This window comes from Labrus bergylta, chromosome 5 (assembly GCF_963930695.1).
Source record: "Labrus bergylta chromosome 5, fLabBer1.1, whole genome shotgun sequence".
Lineage (NCBI taxonomy): Eukaryota > Metazoa > Chordata > Actinopteri > Labriformes > Labridae > Labrus > Labrus bergylta.
Window position 1 is genome coordinate 20,299,420 of NC_089199.1, and position 14,973 is coordinate 20,314,392.

Below are 14,973 nucleotides of genomic sequence, written 5' to 3' on the forward strand. Positions count from 1 at the left end.
TCGGAATCGGAATTCTCCTCATTCTTTAACCGTCTGTCTCCAGAGCCTCTTGTTTTCCCAACTGTTTGTTCTCAATACTTTCAGTCATTTCAAGACATTTTAACGTCAAAAGCTATCACAGATTTGAACTTTCACCTTTTTAAATGTTGCATTATGTCCTCAAACTACTGGGAAATGTAGTTTTTGGCAAATCCCCTGGCAAAGTGGAGAGTATGTATCAAATGAATTGGAAACATTCGTCTTGGCATTCAGCATTCAGAGTTTATTTAGTCCATTTCTAAATCCATACAAGAGTGTCTGGAGTCATTGTAATGAAAGAAAAAAATGTGGTTCAGAAATGTGGCTCCCTGGTTTTTTGTATGTTTTTTAAAAATATCTTTTTGGGGCCATTTTGCCCTTATTGGATAGGACAGCTGAAGAGAGACAGGAAAAGTTGGGAGGAGAGAGAGAGGGAGATGACATGCAGCAAAGAGCCGAGGCTGGATTCGAACCCTTGGCCGCTGCCATGAGGACACGCCTTTGTGCATGGGGCTCAACTGCTAGGTTATCCAGCACCCCAGCTACCTCATATATATATTTTTTTTTTCAGGAGGAGCTGGTTGTGGAGGATAGCTGATGACTACCACTTCTGTTCAGATCCAGATCTCTCTCTCTCTGGGAAAAATGCTAACCCCCCTCCCCCCTTTCTGATCATACTGTCTGTCCACATAACTAAGATAAATTACTGCCATGATGAGTGCATATCTTCTTTATGGCCATGTTTTCCTCTTCCAGATTTCACAAGTTAGTCACAGCCTCCTTTAATCCCTCTGAAGCTCATTTATTGTCAAAGTCACAAACTGTAATACATGACTGACAGTAATTTAGCGTCACGTTTTCTTTGATCCTTGAGGGCACAGTTCAGGCCTCTGGCAGACCCGGGTACAATGAAACAGTGGAGTCACTTTTATTAAGGGGATTTCCTCTGTACTCGTCCACACCCCTGCCAGGATTACTGCCTGGCCTTTCTCTGCTGCCATGACTATCAATGCTACCATTGAGTTCCTCCTTTGAGGACTAAAAACTGTTCCTTTGTTAAAAGGGAAAAATGTTTAACATTTAGCTTCAAGGTCGTCTCTTGAATCGAGGCTTTTATTCTTTTTTACAGAATATATAGTCCCATGAAATGCAGAACAAAAAGGACAGATTTACATAGAGGCAATAGTCCTTCAAGTGGGCAGCTCAGGTTCGAATTCGACCTGTGGCTCCTTTCCCGCATGTCATTCCCCTGTTTCTCTCTCTCTCTCCCTGATTTCTGACTTGTCGCAAAAGTTTGAACATATTAAAACCTAATCTTCCAGTAGTGTCTTGTTTAACCCATTTAAAAAGATTTAGCAAAATTCCTTGAGAATTTCCCTGAAAGCATGCATAAACATGGTAGACGCTGTTCATTGTTGGGCAGTAATGTATATTTCTTCTTGATAGAAAGGCTTGCATTATTTTTGCACAGCTTGCAGAAAGAGCTCCAACACAATAGACAATGATGAAAAGAAAGTCAGGAGGCGAAGAATTTTGCTGATGGTATCTTTATCAGCCGCTCTTACAGTCTGCATACTGAACTGACCACAGTGTTCGCTGCTTGTATCCCTTTTACACAAATGTGTATTAACAAAAACAGCAACATTAATAACACAAAAACACTTAAAAACTCAGAACTCAAAAGTTTAAATAGCTTTAGAAATCTCATAATACAACGACCAGAATGTTAATTCCAGTTTACAACATAAATAAGTCAATAATACAAAATAGTGAAACTAAAGTGGCACAATCTATTTACAATACTTAGAATAAAGTGGTCATAAAAAAATAAATCATTACAAAAAGTGCTTTTCTGATCGTCGGTAGTTGATTTAAATTATGAGCCTCGAATGCAGCAGTTTGGGTTATCCGCTGTTTTGAAGTGCATTGACAGTAAAGTGAGATTTCCTTTTCTTCAACCCCGAGAGGCGCCGCTATAATCTGTCGGCACGTCTGTCCGGGGTCACAGATGCTCTTGAACAGATAGGCAACGTTCCATTTATCAAGCTGCAGTCGACAAGACATGAAGAGAGAAGGGTTTAAGGTGAGCGTCGTTCACACAGCAGAGCAGAAAGAGAACTGAAACTCTTTGTTTAGCATTTATAATGTATTTCTAGCTCCTCATTAAAACTGAGTGTACAACATTTGGGAAGTATCTTGTACAAAGCTTATAAGTGTTTTCAAAGGGTACTGTGGTGGTATCAGATTTTAATTACAGTAAATACACAGAAGTTGACCGGTACCTTAGTGAGGCGGGCAATCTAAAGATTTTGGAACTGTAATAACTCCGGCTTCAGGTCCTCCCTGGTGTCATATGAGCTAAAGTGTCATCAAATAAGGAATGCGTGTCAGAATTACTCAGTTCTGTTATTCGTATGATGCAATCTTATTAGTTTTAATAAGCATTCCACAGAGATAGATTAGTGACGGCACCTTTGAGAGAATCTGGATTTTTTTTGTATGTTTTTTTACAATATGCAAAGCTTTGGTTTTAGAGTTAATGGAAGTTTCATGCACCAAGGAAACCTCTCAGGTGTTAGAAGTGTTAAAGTCAGTGTAAAGCAAAATCAGAAATTGGTCTCCAAACACAATAAATATGAAGGGGAAAAATGGCTGGAAACATCTGAAAAAACTGTAAACTTCATCTGACTGAATTTTAGGATTTTGGCCACAAGAATGTTTTTCATCACTGTAAGGTTTAGGTTTTTGGGGGCCAATTAGGGGGGCTCAATGATGCACTGGGATTTCCTCTGGTTAATCCCGCCTCCATAGCGCTTCAATGATATAAATCTATTGAGCACTTTAGCATCTTTGGTTTCTGCAGTCATGTTAGCTATGCCTTCATTCTGCAAGTGCATCTTCTCCAGCAGACAAAATATAAAGAATTTGAACTGCACGTCTGAACATTTACAAGGAGTGTCTTTCTAATGAGTGGGCGTGCTTTTGGCCATTTTTAACGGCCACGCCCATAGCAGATCAGAAATGACTGCTTAATTTTTCATGATTTTGAAACTTAAAGGTCACATAATGAGAAAAAAACACTTTACCATGTTTTTCAAACACTAATATGTGTCCATAGCCTGTTAACAATTCCGAAATTATGAGAAAAGCCCATCCTCTCCGTCTTTGACCTTCTCCACTTTCCAGAAAATGTGCGCTCAAACAGGCCGTTTGGAGATTTTCCCCCTTGTGATATCACAAAGGGCAGTAACCCCTCCCCCAAGTGATAATCTACAAACGGCCTGTTTGAGCACACATTTTCTGAACAGTGGAGCAGGCAAAAGACGGAGAGGACGGACTTGGTCTCATAATTGGGGGGTTTGTAGAAAGACTGGGGACGCATATTATTGTTAGAAACACATGGTGAATTTGGGACCTTTAAAATAAACATTTTTATAGATTTACACAGACTTTAAGTGACTTTCTTTCATCTTTTGATTTTTAGTCAACATTTAGGTCATGCATAAATAATGTCATGTAAGAGACATTGTAAGTCTGCCTCTTTCTGTGTAGACAGAATGTGACTTACAAACATCATGCATATGTTTTTAACTCATGAAAAACACATGGATAATATCTAACCAGAAGGGATTTCCCCCCTGATACAGTTTTCCATGTCACAACAGGTTTAGCTAAAGGATTTCCTGTTGACTTCCCTCATTCTCCTAAGCATAAGTCCGGAAAAACAGACATCTAGATTTCAGTGAGGAATCTGAACCAGCTGCAGAGTTAGCTACAGTAAGTTACCCATGCTGTATTTGCTCACAGAAATATGGTGCCCACATTGACCTGTTACTGTGTGCATTGGAGAGAACGTGCAAGGATAGAAAGCAGAATCGGATACGAGTCATTCAGTAAATATTTAAAAAGTAAAATATTAAACTCACCCTTTTTTCCTTATGATATACTTGTTTATACAGATAACAACTACAAACACCACTGCAGAGAAAAAAGTAAAATATTTAATTCTGTTCTGTGTTGTAAATGGAGACAAAGTAATAATTATTGGACCAAAGACTTTTACATTACCTGCTGAAGTGCATATCACACTGATTATAACAGGTAAATGTCCTGAAAGAGACACATGCAGGGTTATTTTAAAGGCATTAATAACCCCTCATACTGACATCTTGGTACGAATGGAGCTCAGGAACTCACCGTTATCCTGGGTGGTTTCATCAGTTGCACCATGCATGTCTGCAAGTATAAAAGTGTATCATTAATATGTCAGCTTGTTGAACCGTAATTACAGGACTGAGCTCGGCTGCATTAAAATCAACATCAACCTCTGTTAAAAAAGATCTGTACAAACAAGTGTTGTAGTCAAGACCACACGAACGGAGACCAAGACATACACGAGACCAGAGTGCTCTGAGACCGAGACCAAGACATTTAGATATCGAGACCAATCAGGACCAAGACCAAGGCAGGGCGAGACCGAAACTAAGACCAAAAATATCACTGAAAAATCATCATCTGGTGTGCATCATGCATGTCACTCACTTAGACCATAATGCCGGGAAGGTTGCGGCTGTAACCGGGGGATAAAAATCAACCCACAAATGAATTGAAGTTATTTGTTCTTTTAGAAAGAGCTGTTTTTCTTCTAATCGCAGTGATGACATGACAAAGAAGCTCGTCAGTGATGGTCTTGACTGGTCTTGATATAAAATCCAGAGTCTGCCCAGTCTGACACTGAGACAAAACCGAGTAAATATGCGTTTGATTCCGAAAAACAAGACAGAGACCATCAGAAAGTGGTCTCGAGACCAAGACCGATTTCGAGTACTACAACACAAGTACAAACTGAACATCTCGTACAATCATTTAAGTCAACTTTGTTTACAGCTGATTAGAGACTCAGTGTCTTCATGTCACATCAGTGAGGGGTAAAACAAACCACAATTATATTCACAATATTAATTAGTATATTAACAGGGACAGTGAGTGAAGCATGTCTGATAATATTAAATGACAGTTCTCTCCAGTCAGTGAATTAAAATGATTGTCCTGTGCTTTGCAAACAACAAATTAGAAAGGCCGTCTTAAAAGAGACAGTGTGACCGTTTGGGAAATACACTTTGTTACATAAGGTTAGCTAGTAGAGTAAAAAGAAGTGGGTTGATCCCCACTATCATATGTGTCTGTTACTGAACAATATCCAGCAGGTGATTATTTTATCTTAGCTCAAAGACTGGGAAAAAGGGAAACATCTAGGAAGACAAAATCATCCAGCCAGAAAAACTCCCAACATAACATGTCATCTCTGTCTAATCTTTGTCTGTCTAATCTTTAACAAAACAAAACAAATCATTTACAAAGGGTTATTTGCAAGATTACATCACGGCTGTGAGAAGAGGCTTCCTGGATTCTCTGATCTGTTGCCTAGCAACTGCTAAGAGCCAAGAAGCAGCCTCAACTCATTCAACACACAAAACTGTCAATGTTGTTCCTTCCAACACTTCAAATACAGAAAGTGTATTTCCCAGAATGTCATTCTCTCTGTACATTTAATGTGTTCGTGTTTGTATTTTAAATTTCATGTGAGGAGTTTTAAGCTGGTAGTGAAGCAGACACAAATTAATACTACTGTCTCTATATGATCTATAAATGCCAACATACCATCGGCAACAGGATTGATTATTTTATATATTGCTATTTTCAAGCCTCAAAGTGCCGCCACCGGGTAGGTGTCAGATCAGGCAAACGCCAAAACGGCAAAATTTCAAGATAAGACATTTGTTTGACAGTTAAAAGGAAGTGTGATAAGATAATTTACAACAAGTCACTACTTAATAATGCAAAGGGCAAGCTAAGATAAGAGATTAAAGGTACATTTTGGGGTCAAATCGATACAAACCAAGCAGCTTTAAGAACATCAATGGAGCAATTTCTCGCTGTCTACACTGATTATTTATTTCTCTTGTAAACCGTTTGGAAGCTTAGAAAAGAGGTCATTACTTTTCACTTATGTGCTGTTTATACTTTCCACGAGTGGTCATTTCTTTCCCATAAAGAACACACGTTCCAATAAAAATCACCGGGTTTGAAAGCACACATCTCAGACCAAGAAGAAATGACACACGCTAAGTTTAGAAGTCTGCAGCTGTCTGAAGTTTAAAGGTACAACGTGAAGTCCTGATAGGAAAAGTATCTGCTCGTTGGATGTACAGTAACATTTCCACAAGCAGGAGCCTGTTATTAAACCTAAGCTTGTAATCGTTAAAACTTCCAAATGGAAAGACGATTTAAAACTTCACTGCTTTTCCATTGAGTCGTTCAATACCTTGTGATGAAGTTGTTGATGCTACAGCAGTTGGAGTATCTTTATCCTCACCTGTCACAATGCCTCTGCCACCTTTGAACAGAACGATCAGAATGATAAAGAGTCCAAGTGTTGATCATTAAAAAAGTCTATTTAAACTGATGAACTACAGTACTTCATGCATGCAACATGCACATAATCCATTCATGCTGTCAAATACTGTGTCTTAAAGGAAGAATGTGCAACATTTTACACATAAATACAGCAGAAATAAAGTTCTGTATATCCTCTGTAAATGTCTCTCTGAGTAAGGACTTCTCTGAGTGAGAACAGCTGTACTGTTGTTGGAGCTGTGTTTACATCGCATTTACATGGACTGGACGGCCTTGTGTTTAAAGCTGTTTCAGTCAAGGACTAGAGAAAAGAAGAACAACATACTCACTGCTTATTTGGATGTCACATAAGTGTCTTTAGATCACAGTCATTCTGTATCAATTTATGTGCAATATGAAGCTATATGAGCTAACTAAAGAGCGCTAATATTAGTCTGCTAACACAACAATGCAGGCCATTGCAGCTCGAGCAAAGGAACATTTTGTCTGCGGCCTGCGCTTAATGGTGCTTAATTATGGTGCGTTCTAACTGATAACTCCTTCGTCCGAACGCGAGTGGAGGGGGGGGGGGGGAGGCTTCAGAATAGTGGAGGTGTGGCCAAACTGCAGTTTGTTTTGGTTTAATGCTGTTGTTCAAGGGCGACATCTACCGGATTTAAAAAGTTGCACATTCTTCCTTTAAAGGTTCTTTAAACGTAATAGCATGCTGCTTGACTTGCTTTCAGACAGGTTTCTGTACCTTGTAGTGAAGGTGGAGGAGTTGTTGCACTGTTTGTAACAGTTGTGTCTTTGATAGGTGAAAGTGTCGTCAAAATATCTCTGCCACCTACAAAGAGAAGTTGTCCCAAGATACATCATTTGATCTTTAAATCTGAGTTTAAAATGTTAAGCATTTTAAAGCATGGAGGTGTGTCGCTGGAAGAGAGCGGAGGCTTCAGAATAGTGGAGGTGTGGCCAAACCGCAGTTTGTTTTGGTTTAATGCTGTTGTTCAAGGGGCGACATCTACCGGATTTAAAAAGTTGCACATTCTTCCTTTAAAGGTTCTTTAAACGTAATAGCATGCTGGCTGACTTGGTTTCAGACAGGTTTCTGTACCTTGTAGTGAAGGTGGAGGAGTTGTTGCACTGTTTGTAACAGTTGTGTCTTTGATAGGTGAAAGTGTCGTCAAAATATCTCTGCCACCTACAAAGAGAAGTTGTCCCAAGATACATCATTTGATCTTTAAATCTGAGTTTAAAATGTTAAGCATTTTAAAGCATGGAGGTGTGTCGCTGGAAGAGAGCGGAGGCTTCAGAATAGTGGAGGTGTGGCCAAACCGCAGTTTGTTTTGGTTTAATGCTGTTGTTCAAGGGGCGACATCTACCGGATTTAAAAAGTTGCACATTCTTCCTTTAAAGGTTCTTTAAACGTAATAGCATGCTGGCTGACTTGGTTTCAGACAGGTTTCTGTACCTTGTAGTGAAGGTGGAGGAGTTGTTGCACTGTTTGTAACAGTTGTGTCTTTGATAGGTGAAAGTGTCGTCAAAATATCTCTGCCACCTACAAAGAGAAGTTGTCCCAAGATACATCATTTGATCTTTAAATCTGAGTTTAAAATGTTAAGCATTTTCATACATCATCGATTTCTGCTTGTAAAATGTTTGTACTGTATACCTTGTTCTGTTGTTGCAGGTGTTGGTGTAAACACTGTCATTGTTATTCTATCATTTGTTGACACACCTACAAATAAAAACACTTTTAAAATGTTCTGACCTTTAAATAAAGAACATCAGCAGTTTTAAAAAACAATGGCAGAGGAGCATGCACGTAGTCTTATTTTAACATGCAGGAAGTGTTTGAACGGCAAACAAAAGTTTTGCATCAGTGCCATGCTTCTCTTTGTACTAAATGTTGGGTCACAGAAAGAAATGAAATGGGATTAATTAATTAATCAATTACTTTGGTGAAGTCAATCTAGACCAACTCTTTTCTAAAGGTTGCTCCTGATTTAATACACGGTTAAGCTCTTGGGAGGATAAGTGTAGCAGTTAGTACACAAACAAACGTGCAGTGAGTACACACATGAATGGAGAGTAGAGCTCTGAGTCTGGAGAGGAGTTTGTGAGAGGGCTTTAAGTGATTATGTTTAAACCTGCCAGCTGTGAGAAATGCTCAGTGTCCTTAGTAACAGCTACAGTATGAGTGCTCTTTATTTAATTTAGTGCAGTATTTACCGATGCGTGAAGGTGCATTGCACACTCACAGCTGATCACGCAGTGTGTGAATGTGATTATAGGACCACGTCGGCATGTTTTAGCACAGTAACTGTTACATCATGCACACATAACATGCCAACATTTCAAAGCGTGGCAGGTGTTTTTGGTGTATGATACTCCAGGCAGCCACAGTTTTAAATTGATTCTCAACAGTATGAAAATCGACTTTCACTTGAACTTTGCTACTTGCTAAACACTCGTCTTAGTTGCAACACTCTCATATCTGAGATTTGTTAGTGAGCTCTGTGCGGCCTTCAGGAGGAAGAAGCCAAGTAGAAACTGAAGATTCACAAGTTGGATTCCTGGCACAGACTGATCCTCGGGCAGGGCGCAGATTTACAGGAGTTATGGTCTATTTTAAATCCTGTTTGACCTTGGTCAGCACTACTTTTTTTCACGCTTTATGTGGTAATGCAAGTTAAAGATTCAGTTTTAAACCTCTGGAATGTCTTGCGGATTCATCCAGGTTAGCCCGACATTGTCAGTACTTTCCAGGAATGATAATATTTCCAGAAACAACATATGGCTAACGTTAGCTAGCATACTACTCTTAAAAAAAAAATCCAAAAAGGTTTAGTCTCACTTTCAGTCTTCTCTATGTTCAATTCAATTGCCTGTGAATGCATCTCACTGATGTCTGAATGTACTTGAACGCACCAGCTTGAAAAGCAGGATGTTCACAGTGCATGTTTGAATCTTGAATAAGTTTCTGCAAGCTGATTTTTCACATTGCAGTGAAATGAATATAAGCCAGCGTCTGTGTAGAAGACTGGAAATCTACAAATGTGAGTCACAGTTTGAAAAATGTAAAGTGGATTGTAAATGATGGGTTGAAACATACAAAAGTAAACTTGTGAGGCCCCTTAATAACTTCAACAATGATTGAAAGACATTCAGCTTTGTCCTCCTCAGTCTGCCTCTCATCAGCAAATGTCAAACACAAGTATAAAGTGAGCTTACCTTCACATTTAGGAGGCTCGGCGTTGTATGCACCCGTTTCAGTGCACATGATGCTGTCATTCCCAGTGAGACTGAATCCTTGATCACAGACGTACTGTACAGTCTCTCCATATTTTGGTTCATCCTGAGAATCCCAGGAGCTCCTGCCATTGGTCACTCCACCAGGTTTACTACAGGTTATAGCTGAGGATCAAGGAAACACACATTTGACTGCAAAATAATTCACAATAAAAACAAATGATCCATATTGTTATGATGTAAACTTAACAGCTTTTATATTGGAATCTTTTTTTAACAGGACTATACTTTATAAATGTTCTGCAGTTTCTAGTTCTGTATTCCAAAAGATAAAAAGTGAGAGAGATTTACTTTCACATTTTGCTCTTCCACTCCACCCTAGCGAGAAGCACTGTTTATAACTGGATCCGATGACCCTGTAGCTGTTTGAAAAAAAAGCAAGAAAACAAGCAGGAATGTTTATTTGAGGAGGAATTGACACTATAAATCCAGGATTTTCACTGTAATAAGAAGGTAAATGAAACCTAAATTCTAGTTTAGTCATGAACTACGTATCAACGTTGCTCGCTGTCTGTGAAAGGAGATCCGGTTTTTCTAATCAGTGAAACTATGATGTAACGCTCTTTAGCCGCTGCCATGTTTGTCTTTCAAGACTTTTTGTTTTCTTTAGAGACGTGTTTCATCAGGCAAACACCTCAAGTTCAATACACCAGTCCTGATTGCCAGGAGACGTCTGTTGGTGCTATAGCAAATAGAGGAACTTTGTAGTTATTATCTAAATAAACAGGATGTGTGATGTCTCCGTGCCAACACCTGCTTCCCTAGGTTAAAGCTTCACTAGCATTATTTTATTAGAAATGCAGCTAAAAATAACTCATTTTGAACATTACACGTCACTGACTAAATTATATTGAAATGTTCTTTGAATGATTGTGCGTCTGATCGATGTTTGATCGTCTGTCTTTGTATTTATTTCTTTTTAAAAAACGCATCAGGAAATCATCATACTGATTGGCTGTCAGAGTGAAACATACAGTTAGCAGTGACACCTGTTTGTTGAGTCATTTGGTGGGAGGGACTAAGTGGAGTGATACAAGGAAGCAGATGGACAGGCTGAAGATTTAGTCTATTAGAATATTTATTTTGCTCATTGCCACTTCTAAGATGTAGACTGTATATATAAGTGGGCAAGACGAATGTGTTTTTGAGACCAATGTTTTGAAGCAGGTATTTTTGGCTGTTGTAATCAGTTCCTTAAGTGTCCACTTGAGGCTGGTTCCAAAAGTCCTGGCAGTCACATACACACCCATTCTACTAATGTTGGTATCTTTTTTCTTGGAATTGGAGTGCTCATATTTAGAAGATGAGAACCACATAGTTTCCTGTCTTTCCAGATTGCTGAGGTAGCAACGTGTCAATCACAGATATACACGCCTTTAAAAAGATGTGAGCTGTTATAAGAAGACTTGATACTGGTCATAAAAATAGGATTAGTCGACTAGAAAGCGTGGTCATTTTCTCATGTGGTTATACACAATTTAACTTGTGTTTGTCCCATAGACTTTATACAGAATGGAGAGTGCAAAACCTCACCTCAAGTGAAGCCAAAAGATTTAGAGCTCCCTGACTGGCGGTATAGGTTTTACAACCTGCGACTTCCATGTTAATGCATGGGACGTGGGTTAAACTAAACCCAGTTTCATCATGATAGTTACTGTCATGCTAGTTTGTGTTCAAGTCAACTTTTTTTCCGAAAAGTGTCTTTCTTTAAATTAATTAGATGATACAAACAGTTATAAAACACCGTGATTGACATCTCTGTTGAGACGCTTTGTCCACTGGATTAGCAGAGAAGGGGAGAAACTGCGAGAGGGAATTTAACGAACACTAGCACAAGTCGTTAAACTTTCAATAGCTGTAAGTGTCTGGCTGTTTCAAAATGACATATGAATCTTTTTGCTGTGGGCTGTACTGACCTGAGGGACCTTAGACAATTTTTTGTTAAGTTTAAATGTGTTGGGGGTTTTTTTAGCAGAAGGGGCGTGACCTAAAAACTGCGGCTCTTACAGCGCATACTCTGGCTTCAGTTAAACAATACACCAGCAGTCCTCACATGGGTATTTTGGCTTTATCATTGTACATCAGGAGGAGGTTGAGGTGCGTTTTCCATATGTTTATACAGTCTACAGATTATAACCAGTGAAGTCGCCCCCTGCTGGCTAACAGAAAGAATGCAAGTTTAAGGCACTTCTGCATTTGCTTCACTTTTAAAATCAAAAGGCTGAGTCCAGTTCTTACACAGTTTATGAGTTAAGAAGAACCTACTAAGGTCATTTTTAGACGCATGTCAATGAGATAGTAATTAGATTTGGGATATTTTAAACTCACCCTTTATCACAAATGACTACTGCTACAGCTCTGAACAGGGTCCCTTGTCTCAAATCAAAGGACATATTGGGAAAAGGTGTAGGGGGACCACAGTCTTTCTCTGCAAAATAAAAACAGAGTATTAAATCTGACTTGAATTAACGGGCATTCATTGACATTCACTGTCAGCAATGTTAGATAGTTTGATAAAAGTTGCATTATGAAAACAGGACTCACTTTTGCAGATGAGATCTGGTTCAGTCCACTTCCTGTCGATGCAGGTTATAACTCCAGAGCCACTATCTGTCTCAAATCCAGTACCACACTCTAACTTGACATCAGAGCCCTCGGGAAAGTCATTCATCAAAAGGGCTGCTTCGCTTAAGATGATACTGTCTCTTCCTTCAGGCTTCGGACACTCAGCTGTGGGGAAAACAAAATAGACTAAATCAGCATGGGCACTTTTAGTTTCAGAATCAGGTCAGATGATCGAGGTCTTGTCAATAACACCGGTTACCTGAATGACTGTTTGTGATTAAATAACCATAAAGGAAAACTAATAAAAGACTTAATATCATTATTTTTTAGAGATGACACAAAGCAAGTGAGGGAAAAGTCATGTCTTGGTTTCCCTTTGTGCAAAACCTTCAGTTTTTGCATATCATGAAAGGTCTGTCTTTGTGGTGAGGCAGCCATTTATAAAGTGTTAACAACTGTATTATTAATGTGGTAAATGTAATTTAGAACATAAATAAATGATTTATCTTTATGAGCTTTCAATATAAATGGCTGTGTGTCTATTGGGTCATAATGCAGTTATCACTGTCAGTAATACTCTCAGGTTCCTCAACAGGTCATCAGACCTGCAGGTCAAATATTTTCACGTCACTCAAAAGTTTTTTTTGTTTATAAAGTATGTTGTTTTAAAGGGAGGTAAAATATTAAGGCAGCACTTATAAACTTATATAAGTCATAAGGGTTTTAAATCGATTCATCTTCAGATACAATTGTAAAATGTCAAAATGAATAAATTGTGTTTTTATACCATTCAACATGATGCTAGAAATGTAGACAAGTTAGGCTGCTCTGAGTATGTCAAAATGAGATTTGCACATATTAAATAAAATCTTTTAAAACATTACTGGGAAATGTCTATAAATGTATTTTTGGTAGAACAACACAGTGTGTCTGCATATTCTGATTTTATCAATGTTTCACTTTTTTCTCATCTTTTTTTTTTAGCTCAGAGGGATAAAGGGTTGGGAACCAGTGTGTTAAGTATTCATGGATGTTAAAAAAGCCATCAGAAAGGATTTGTAATCTTTAAGATCGCAGCTTTAACACTTGAGAATGTCTTTTTAACTTACAAGTTTAGAAGCTTTTGTAAAAGTTCTCTTATTAGAAAGAGAAAGCCTGTTGGGAAAAAAAATCAGATGTCTTCCAAAAAGAATACAGTCTGCTTTTTATTGTCATCTTCCCAGGAAGTGAAGACTCATGTTGTCTTGGTGAATAAAATATTCCTGGAATTTAAAAACTTAAAAACCTCTTCCCACTTCAGAGCCTCTTCATCAGCGACACCTCGATGCCGATAAAATGTACTTGAGGTCAACGTCTGAGTCTGACGATGTTGTATTGATGATTTCTGTCGTTCACATTTATAAACATAAAAAAATAAATATAAATGATATAAAGCAGTAGGCTATAGAAAAAATACTATCACTGATAATGACATCAGTGCTAAAATTAAACAGACTACAAAAAAACTTAAGCCCCCAGAGTTAAAACTTTACAAAGAACAGTTTTCATGTATCAATATCTTAAAAAAAAAACAAAAAAACAAAGTTAACTCGTATATTTAATTTACATTCAGTTAGTATGTCAGCGTTTAGACTCTTATAAATCGCTTATTTAAAAAAAAAAGATAGGCTTTCCAGTGATTTCTGATCTGAGGAATAAAGTCCTAACAGCAATACACTGAAGTTATATTTTAAAACAGAAGCTGTCATGAGACTCGTTCCGTTGATAAATATTATCTCATTAACCAGACAGCGTGGCTGATGCTTCATCATAACTTCAGCTATATACTGACCTGCTGCGTTTACGACGAGGAGGAATACAAAGAGCACAGTTTGGACTCTTTTCCGTCCACAGGTGTTCAGTAACACGTCCATGTCGGTCTGCAGGAGGAGATTAAGATCCAGTTTCGGATTTAAATCCGGACACTTTAATTCCAAATTATCCTGAGAGACGATGACTTTCTCCTCAGGCGGCCGGTCAACACTGATCCCGCACTGAACGCACCACTACGCACCACCACAGGGTACTATCCGGCTTATCAAGTTCACTCCTCTCAAGGCCACGAGGACAGGCACTTTGAAGACCGCCTTCACAATAAAAGCATATTTTCGCAAGAACTTTTCATTATAATTAGCCCTGCTTTTGACCAGGCATGCACATTTAGGAGAAACATGAGATGTGAGATATCGTTGGTCAATACTAAAATATTTATATGAAGTGTGATAAATAAACACAAATCAAAGAGCACTTAAGGTTTACTCACAGATTGAATCTTAATATGCCGTTTTTCATGTTTTTACACAATACGCAGCTTGCAATGTTTCTTTTGAATTCAGAAATAATTTATTTTAACCACTAAATTAGATTAAAAGAAAAATAATAATAATAAAAGAAATATATATATATATATATATATATATATATACATATTTAATGCTAATGCAAGAAAGATGAAATTGCAAATCACTGTTGGCCCTACTTTAAGAAATATTATTAAACCTTTCTACACAGAATATTGTGAATTGGATAAATCATAATATTGACCTCCATTATACGCTTATATCTGCTTTCTATCTTGAACCTAAGGATGCATTGTTAGATTTTATATACAATTAAGATTTGGGTGTTTTCTTCATGTTT

General features: G+C 38.1%; 1 protein-coding gene across 4 annotated transcripts; it reads right to left on the minus strand.

Annotated features, from left to right (window-relative positions):
- Positions 1 to 241: 241 nt before the first annotated feature.
- im:7151449 (complement decay-accelerating factor) lies at positions 242 to 14,341 on the minus strand. 4 transcript variants are annotated; one of them, XM_065955097.1, is made up of 15 exons: positions 14,126 to 14,340; positions 12,274 to 12,459; positions 12,058 to 12,157; positions 10,021 to 10,091; positions 9,652 to 9,834; positions 8,090 to 8,155; positions 7,889 to 7,975; positions 7,532 to 7,618; positions 7,175 to 7,261; positions 6,344 to 6,415; positions 4,216 to 4,254; positions 4,087 to 4,128; positions 3,945 to 3,996; positions 2,301 to 2,376; positions 242 to 2,064 (listed from the first exon to the last, which is right to left on the minus strand). In XM_065955097.1, the coding sequence occupies exons 1-14, from the start codon at positions 14,205 to 14,207 to the stop codon at positions 2,319 to 2,321; spliced, it is 1,212 nt and encodes a 403-aa protein (XP_065811169.1). In that variant the 5' UTR covers positions 14,208 to 14,340; the 3' UTR covers positions 242 to 2,064; positions 2,301 to 2,318. The 4 variants fall into 4 exon arrangements, with proteins under 4 accessions (XP_065811169.1, XP_065811168.1, XP_065811170.1 ...); XM_065955096.1 differs by lacking the exon at positions 2,301 to 2,376; XM_065955098.1 differs by lacking the exons at positions 2,301 to 2,376; positions 8,090 to 8,155 and having other exon boundaries at positions 14,126 to 14,341.
- Between the last annotated feature and the right edge of the window lie 632 nt (positions 14,342 to 14,973).

What these genes read in the sequence shown, in the direction of transcription:
- im:7151449 (XM_065955096.1), bottom strand. Translation starts at nt 14,207, where the DNA reads ATGGACGTGTTACTGAACACCTGTGGACGGAAAAGAGTCCAAACTGTG. An exon ending in TGGAAGAGCAAAATGTGAAA is followed by an intron (nt 9,835 to 10,020) that starts GTAAATCTCTCT and finishes CTTGATCCTCAG; the next exon opens with CTATAACCTGTAGTAAACCT. An exon ending in TGTGATATGCACTTCAGCAG is followed by an intron (nt 3,997 to 4,086) that starts GTAATGTAAAAG and finishes TTTTCTCTGCAG; the next exon opens with TGGTGTTTGTAGTTGTTATC.